This window comes from Ammodytes marinus (genome assembly GCF_949987685.1).
Source record: "Ammodytes marinus genome assembly, chromosome: 4".
Lineage (NCBI taxonomy): Eukaryota > Metazoa > Chordata > Actinopteri > Uranoscopiformes > Ammodytidae > Ammodytes > Ammodytes marinus.
The window spans coordinates 2,642,345-2,650,546 of record NC_137233.1 but is presented as its reverse complement, the minus strand read 5'-3'; the positions used below and the strand labels follow the sequence as shown (position 1 = coordinate 2,650,546).

General features: G+C 40.2%; 1 protein-coding gene across 2 annotated transcripts; it reads right to left on the bottom strand.

Annotated features, from left to right (window-relative positions):
• Window positions 1-808: 808 nt before the first annotated feature.
• On the bottom strand, window positions 809-8,202 carry LOC307248988 (butyrophilin-like protein 1). Of its 2 annotated transcripts, none has more exons than XM_080025566.1 (5): window positions 8,060-8,202; window positions 5,965-6,294; window positions 5,385-5,663; window positions 4,623-4,751; window positions 809-2,593 (listed from the first exon to the last, which is right to left on the bottom strand). In XM_080025566.1, the coding sequence occupies exons 1-5, from the start codon at window positions 8,139-8,141 to the stop codon at window positions 2,469-2,471; spliced, it is 945 nt and encodes a 314-aa protein (XP_079881692.1). In that variant the 5' UTR covers window positions 8,142-8,202; the 3' UTR covers window positions 809-2,468. The 2 variants fall into 2 exon arrangements, with proteins under 2 accessions (XP_079881692.1, XP_079881693.1); XM_080025567.1 differs by having other exon boundaries at window positions 5,965-6,282.

Sequence of the window (8,202 nt, the reverse complement as noted above, 5' to 3'; positions counted from 1 at the left end):
GTTAAGTCTCTATTTAGTCAATTAACACATGCAAGGTAAGTCACACCCCTCCCCTACATATCTTAACACACACAATTGTATTGAGGGGGTCAGAGCGCAGGGTCAGCCATAGTACAGCGCCCCTGGAGCAGTTTGGGGTTAAGTGTCTTGCTCAAGGACACAATGGTAGAGATTATGGGCACCGTAGATGTTATAGCAGCCACCACTAGTTTTACTACTGACACCCTCCTTTCCGGTGCCGGGGATCCAACCAGTGACCTCATGGTAACTGAGAGGAGGAACCAGAGACCTCATGGTTACTGGTCGGCCCCCTTTCCTCTAGGCCAGGGGTGTCCAAACTTTTTTCACTGAGGGCCGCATACAGAAAAATCTACAAAGGTGCGGGCCACTTTGCAAAAATAACACATTTATCAGGACATGTAGCTGCTCTGATGTTTAGTTTCATAGTGTCTTCGTAAATTGTAATCCTTCTTCACGGCAACACTTTCCTTGCTAATCAAACAGACACTCTTCCCCTCAGAGTCGGCCCAACCCTTCATGGGGTTGGGCCGACTCTGAGGGGAAATGTGAAAAAAAAAAAAATTAAAAAGGGCCATATTACATTATACTTTTAAAATCGGCCGCGGGCCAATACATTTGGACACCCCTGCTCTAGGACATCCTACCACCCACTGAAAATCTCCTCATGATCCGCTACCTGTCTGTAAAATATGTTTTTCTGGAGCTGGTCAACTCTGCCATAAAGAAGTTTCAGGAGACTTGGAACACGTCTTAGGGAGAAATATTTATTGAAACTTGATTGAGCAAAACAAGTTGAGACACAGTGTAATGTAACCAGTTAGACATTCACTCCCTGATCAGTGGTTTAACATCATGCTATACACACAAAGCATTTATGGCTTATAAGCATTACGGTACAGCCAAATAAGGTTAATGAAAAAATTATTGGATACAAAATCATAAACAAGTGAATGGTAAATTGACTCCAATTATAAAGCACTTTTACCTGTTTCTTTACAGACGCTCTACATTGTTACACACACACACACACACACACACACACACACACACACACACACACACACACACACACACACACACACACACACACACACACACACACACACACACACACACACACCAAAAGGCATCAAAATTATTTAGATAAAAAAAATAGAAATATATCTGGCTGCAATTCTTCAAAGGATCACACGAGATTCAAGAGATAAAATGGAAAATGGACTCCACTTATACAGCTCTTTTCCCTGGTTTTTCACAGACTCAAAGCACTTTACATTGTTTTGTACACATTCACCCAATCACACACACACACATTCATACACCGATAGCAGCAGCAGCTACCACGCAGGGTGCAAGCTAACTATCAGGAGCAATTCGGGGTTCAATGTCTTGCCCAGGGACACTTCGACATGTGGCGGGGAGACGGGGGATCGAACCTCCGATCCTGCACACCAGAGGCGAACTCCCTACCCACTTTGCCACTGCCGCCCCAAAAAGGATATTCAATGAATACATTTAATATTTAAATGCAATTAAATAATACACAATAAGGCACATTATACAGCTCTGGGGGAAAACAATCTGAAATTGGCATATTTACATTAATCAATGAAAATTACCGAAAGGCAATATTTTTAGAATTTGGGAGAAATGTTGTCAGTAATCTAGAAAAAATTAAACTTAAATGTTAATTTCACACAAACACATATCTTTAAATAGTTAAACCAGACAAAAGTCATCATTTGTGGTGGTCTGGTCTCTATTTTACCCCAGAGCTGTGTTATAATGAGTCGTCTTTATTTTACAAGAACAGCTTTGAATCTAGAAGACTCTTCTTTGTCTTCATGGCAAAGATAAAGGGGAATAATAAGTGATTTCCTGAGACAAGTTGACTCAAATAACAAAAAAAAATTGTAAGGCAGTAAATTTTACATTCATTAAAGGTTGAAAGATTTATCAATTAGGCCAAGAAACAAACAATTTTCAACATTACTAATAAGCAAACCAATTAAAATATCTGATCACATGAATCCTTACCTCCAATCACCACCATCCATGGCCCGCTTTCGAATAAACTGAATGATCATAAACAACATTTTCTTAAATATGTAACTAAAAATACAATTATAGTGCGGGTGCAACAGCCCTGAAATTTTGGTATGAAAGGCATCAAAATAGAAGACATTCACATTGTCAGCGAGTGAACAAACACATTCAGCCTTTGTGAATCTAGTTTGTGTTGATTTGTGTCAGAGCTGTTGACTCGTCGGGCATTGGGAGGCTGAACATTAGAATGTTTTGGTATTTTAAGGCCAAACTACACTGTGGGTTGACTCAATAACTGAACAAGCTCTACAAATATATCTTGCATAAGGCAGTAGACGGCACATTTGCAATGAACAGCATATGTGTACATGCGCACCTTTACAACAGTGGTGTAGGGTGTGTTAGACCACCACAGCAGCAGTTCCCTTTGTGCCATTTTGTTTCCTGGATGAGAGTGTTCCTTTCTCATCTGAAGTTCCTTTCTCATCTGAAGTTCCCTCATCAGGACTTTTCCTCCAGCTACGACCTGCAGCAAAGAAAATAACAAATAACACAAAGTCAACTTCTCTATTATACATGAGTTATTCTTGTGGTCCAAACAAATAGACGTGCCCCCTCCCAGAACTGTTGTTAAGTGTAATCATCTCATCTTTCACATTTCACATCAGTTGAGCTTCCACCTGTACTGACCATCAACTGAATTATGATAACCATCTTCATGAAACCTGCTCACTGTCTCCAGCTCTCACACTGTTCATCTCCACAGAACATTTACATTATGACACATGGCCTCCATGTTCTAACACACACTGGTGTGTAAACCATGAGTAAAGAATAGTCACATTACATATTCAGTCAGTCTGATGGGACTAAATGATGAGATTTGGTGATACATTCATAACTGTGTTTTAAAGGGTAACTGAACCCCCTGTTTGAGCTACTGCACGATTTTGAAAAATGCTTTCAGACCATGGATTCTGAATTCCGTTTGAGAACCTTTGTTTTTAAACATTCCGACATCAGCCGGCCGACTTTCGGGAGGGAGGGGGTCGCACGGTGTCTGTAAAGGAGGCGGGCTGGCTGCTAGCTGTCACTCAGGAAGATCTGAATGACATGACTTCATTGAAATATCGAGTGACACAAAGTCTAACGGCACTGTCGCTACACAGTGAGCTCATATGGGGGCGGGACCTGATAAGCCTTTGGCTTCTTCCGTCTCCCTTCGGACAACACAAAGTATGATGTATGAATATTTGCAAGAGAAAATTGTGTATTGTGTGGAATTGTCCGAAAGAATAATAAATAAATAAATAAATAAATAAATAAATAAATAAATAAATATGCCACACAGATGGGTCGTCTGAGGTGGAGGACTTTCTTATTCTAAATTGTTGGCGGGTGTTTCTATCGTAGTGTTAGGAGACCGAGTAGCGCAAGTGAACGAGCGGCAGTCTGTGTGTGTGTGTGTGTGTGTGTGTGTGTGTGTGTGTGTGTGTGTGTGTGTGTGTGTGTGTGTGTGTGAGCGGTAGCATGTGTCAATCAAGTGAAGTAATGAACAAGTCCGGGTCCGTGTGTGTGTGTGTGTGTTATACAGTGTGAGATAATGCAGACACACTGCCAGAGAAACACAGCAGCGCTGATATAGAGCGACAACATGCTCCCTCTCATGTGATATTGCTTTTATACAGCAGTTTTACAACTTAAATTCACAAGTTAACTTTAAAATGTGATCTTTAATCAATTAAGAATGTATTTGCTTCCGCCAACACAAATAGTCTGACAACAGCAGTCAGAGCGGAGCGCGTTGCTAAGCAACGTGTCAACAACTTGACGGGAGCTCGTCCTGCAGTGTTTACTCTGGTCACATTAACCACGGCGGCCCGATGTTCTGTTAAAATCACCAAAGTAAAGGAACGGCGGATCTTAATCTAGTTGGTGATAAGGTCCGCTGCCCATTCCAAACCCCCACGCTTCATTTCCCAGAGTTTATGAGTGTATTTCGGCCCTGGGGAAGTAACGTTATACAATGAGGTGGGAAAGCTAGGCTAGGCTAAAGCTATGCAGCGTCCGGATCGCGTCCGCTCGTATTATTCAGCAGCCTGAGTTTATCTCCACACTATTGCTGTCTTCAGTAACGTGAGTGTGAGTGACTACCGCACACTGTCTCTGTCTGTGTGTGGCAGCGATGCCCTCTCAAAGGGGAGAGACTCGCCACAGTCAACCTGAGTCACACACACACACACACAGACACACAGTTTACACAAGTGAAGCTCCGGCTCGTCAATGAGCGGACTGATTTTGTCAGTTTGGTGAACATTCAGAGTGATGTTGTTCGCTCATATCAGCACTCCTTCAGAACGCATAGAAGGTCTCTCGTCCAATCAAATCACTCGCTCAGAACCACTGCTGTATAATAACTAATTGGATCAATCATTAGAACCAGAGGCCTCATGTTAGAACCAACTGACTGGTTCATATGTGACACAGACAGACAGACACAGTGTTCTGTTCATGTCTGTACATTATAATTACGGTGATACATTTAATAAACGTACCTTTATTGATGTGTATTGTGATGCGCTTCGTCAGTAGGAGAACAAGCAGAACTGCAACCAGAGCCAAAAAGAACACTGCCAACAACCATCCGAAGTACACTTTGCTGGAGCAGTCCTCACACACTTTGTCTGAAACACATGACAAAGAGCTGATGTAACTCAGATTGTAACTGGATACCATGGACAGCACACTGACCATAGACTACACAAAACAAAACAACAGTTAGTGTTGGACGGCATAGCGGCTCATACCGAATTCCGGTGTAAAGTTTGCATATGATATTTCTCACATATACCAGAGAACAGCTGAAACAGGTTTAAACCATGGTGAAGGGTCTCACTTGTGATGTGTTCTCTGTTGAGAGGGGGACCCTTTTCACTGTTGCACCGCGGGTACAGCCAGCAGTAGCATTAGCTTTTTATAACACAGTTGTTGGGTTTCTAACCCTCTGCACACCCTAAAGGGGAAAACATACATCCCCTTGTAGGACCCGTGCAGTAACGTCTTTTACACAGTACCAGCAATACACTAACGTTCACTGAATCTGTTAATAATGAAAAACGCTCGTTCCTATGCCCAATCATTCAAGAATAAATGAATACCCTAATATACCGTGAAACCATATAATTTGGGAAAATATTGTAATATTAGTTATTTGTCATACCGCCCAGCACTGACTACGATTAAAATATATATTAAAAAAAACTACAATTAACAACTAAGAGTATCCAACAATGAGCAGAGCACAGGAGAAATCTCACCGTCGATATAGACAAAGGTCTCAGTAGAAATCATGTGGTGGATTTCCTCCTGTGTAGATACACAGCGGTAACGATCTCTCTTAGTCACAGTAGCTTGTAGAATTACATCATATCTGCCTCCTCTCTCAGTGACCTGTGGTTCTTTAACAGGAATGACTTTTCCTTCACTGTCCTGCCACTGGACTTTAGGTTTAGGAGAAGCTCCTCTAACAACACACTGCAGCAGAGCTCCATCTTCTGTTTGACTCAGTGTCTTAACATACGGCTCTGGAGCTGCACCTGCAAACATAAACAAAAAGATTTTTAGTTTATGATACCATATATTCTGCACAAATAAACAGAAAGCCCAACATGAGCTTGGAGACCCCGTATATAATATATAACTAAGTGATCACAAACTGACTAAGTTTATTAACTTTTAGTTATGTAGTGACATCATCACTGGCCTAGGGTTTCTCCTGATCGGTCTATAAGGGTCTCTGGTTAAATAAAGGTAACTAAATACTGATCTGTGCAGCTTCATGAAATAAATGTTTCCTTGTATGGATGAAGCTGTGAAACATTCATATTAAGCACTCACCGAAAACAACAAGTTTGATGTTGAACGTCTGAATTGGCTCGAAACGTGGAAAAACACAGGTGTAGTCTCCACTGTCGGCGAGTGTCGTCTCTCTGATGAGAATGGAGGCGTTGCCTTTTGTCAGTTCCTCTTGGAAATGTGAAACTCTTCCTTTAAACTGTGGATCCTGTCCGCCACGGCCGTTATTATAATGAACGCCTCCATCATAGAGGAAAACCTCCTTCTTTCCTTCAACTTTCTTCCAGTCAAAGAGCTTGAACTCAATGTTCTGCTTGGTGCTGAGGGAACAGGGTAAAAGAACATCACTGCCTTCTTCCACTCTGACAGCATCTAAAGAGGAAACATGTTTCAATCATTATTCAGGTTTACAATCAGAAAGTCACAGAACACATTCTCCGGTTTATAAGATAAGATAAGATAAGATAAGATTAGATAGATAGATAGATAGATAGATAGATAGATAGATAGATAGATAGATAGATAGATAGATAGATAGATAGATAAGTCAGTACTAGTAGTCAGATATTTTATGGATATGTTTCATACTGGAATCATTTCAGTTTGTTTATACCTTTATGAGATCAATCAATCAATCAATCAATCAATTTATTATTTAAAGTGCAAAATCACCATGGTACACGGTCCCAATACACTTTCCAATAAAAACAAGTGCAGTTAAAACAATCAAAAACAATCAAAAACCACCAAAAAAAAAAAAACAGTTAAAATGCATTTACAAAACATCAGTTAAAACACCAGAGAAAGGATAAAACAGTTAAGAAAATAAAAACCAATAAAAAATAAAAATATAAAACAATAGTAAAGACCAGGGGAAATGCTAAACGATAGTTTAATCAAAGTATAGGGTAAAAAGGTGTGTTTTAAGACGTGATTTAAAAAGTGAGATGGAGGAGGTACTTCTGATGTGAGTCACGTGACACAGCCTCTGTAGCAGTGGATCTGGTTTGTCCTTTTTCTAACTTGTTTTAGACCGGGGGCTCAGTGTGAGGATAACCGCAGAGAAACACACTATTTTGAGTATTGTACGTTTAAATTTAACCAAGATTTACAGCCTCCTTCCTCGTAAATAATCACCACAACAAAGCTTTAATCCAAATACTTATTTTTATATTAACTAACTTAATGACTTTTAAGAATTCTTATTTATCCTTCTGTCGGTCACATTATTTTTAGCGTGAATGTAATACTTTGCTCTGGGAGGGAAATAGTTGAATTGAGAATTGTAGGAGGCGCAGCTCCTGATTCCTGCCTAATAAGAACCACAGACTGTAAAGATAATAAACAATAATGACTTAAAATGATAAACAATCAACATGGATAATTACAAATATTAAAAGTAATCAGTAGGCTATTAAGTTAATCCACACACTTACTTTCACTTCCACGGCAGAAGAGGAACAGGAATTGGACACAGTTGTTGCACCGAAAGCTGTGACCTGTCAGAATGTGTGACCCTAGAGGGCGCTGTTCTTATTGATTAACCCAGTCTCATAGTGAAATATAGGCTATGTAAAAACGTTGGTCCATTGCACAAATCGTATAAGTTTCTCAAAATTGGCACTGAAATGGTCAGATTGTTTTTTTTAAAGGTGAATAACCAACCTAGTTAGTTACCCATCACAGTGAAATGTGTAGGCTGCACTTTTTCCACTGCACAATCATTTTAAATTGGAAGCAAACAATTTAATAATCTCTCATTTGCAGGGCTGTTTTTGTGAAACTATGTTTTCAGCTGTGGACCAACATAAGTATTACAACATTTCACTGAGACTGGGTTGTTATATGCCTACAGTCTATTGAAATCAGTTAAGAAATAAGAACAGCGCCCTCTAGGGTCACACATTCTGACAGGTCACAGCTTTCGGTGCAACACCTTCAACACACAATATCGAAACAACGTCGATAGCTCATTTTAACTCCTTTAAAGGCAGTGTTGCAACACAAACCATAAACCAATCTCTGATACGTTATTTGACAGCTTTAACAATCATTTCCAATATTATATGAACCAGTCTTGCATCAAACATCAGACTGTGTCGATGGCGTGAGCACACAGACGTTATAGTTTTCTTACCGTCTTCAAGTCCGAGTATTGTTGCACACGCAGACAGCAGACAAACACACCGTGCTGACAACTTCACTCCGACACCTAACATGTTGTCTGGAAGTAATAATGTAGTAAAACTGAAGGTGCTGCTAGGCTAGCTAACCACCATG

Bases quoted from the DNA above. Each gene is read 5' to 3' on its own strand.
- LOC307248988 (XM_080025566.1), bottom strand. From the start codon at position 8,141: ATGTTAGGTGTCGGAGTGAAGTTGTCAGCACGGTGTGTTTGTCTGCTG. The intron at 6,295-8,059 runs GTAAGAAAACTA...TTTCCTCTTTAG, and splicing joins AATACTCGGACTTGAAGACG to ATGCTGTCAGAGTGGAAGAA. The intron at 2,594-4,622 runs GTACGTTTATTA...TCTTTGCTGCAG, and splicing joins CACAATACACATCAATAAAG to GTCGTAGCTGGAGGAAAAGT.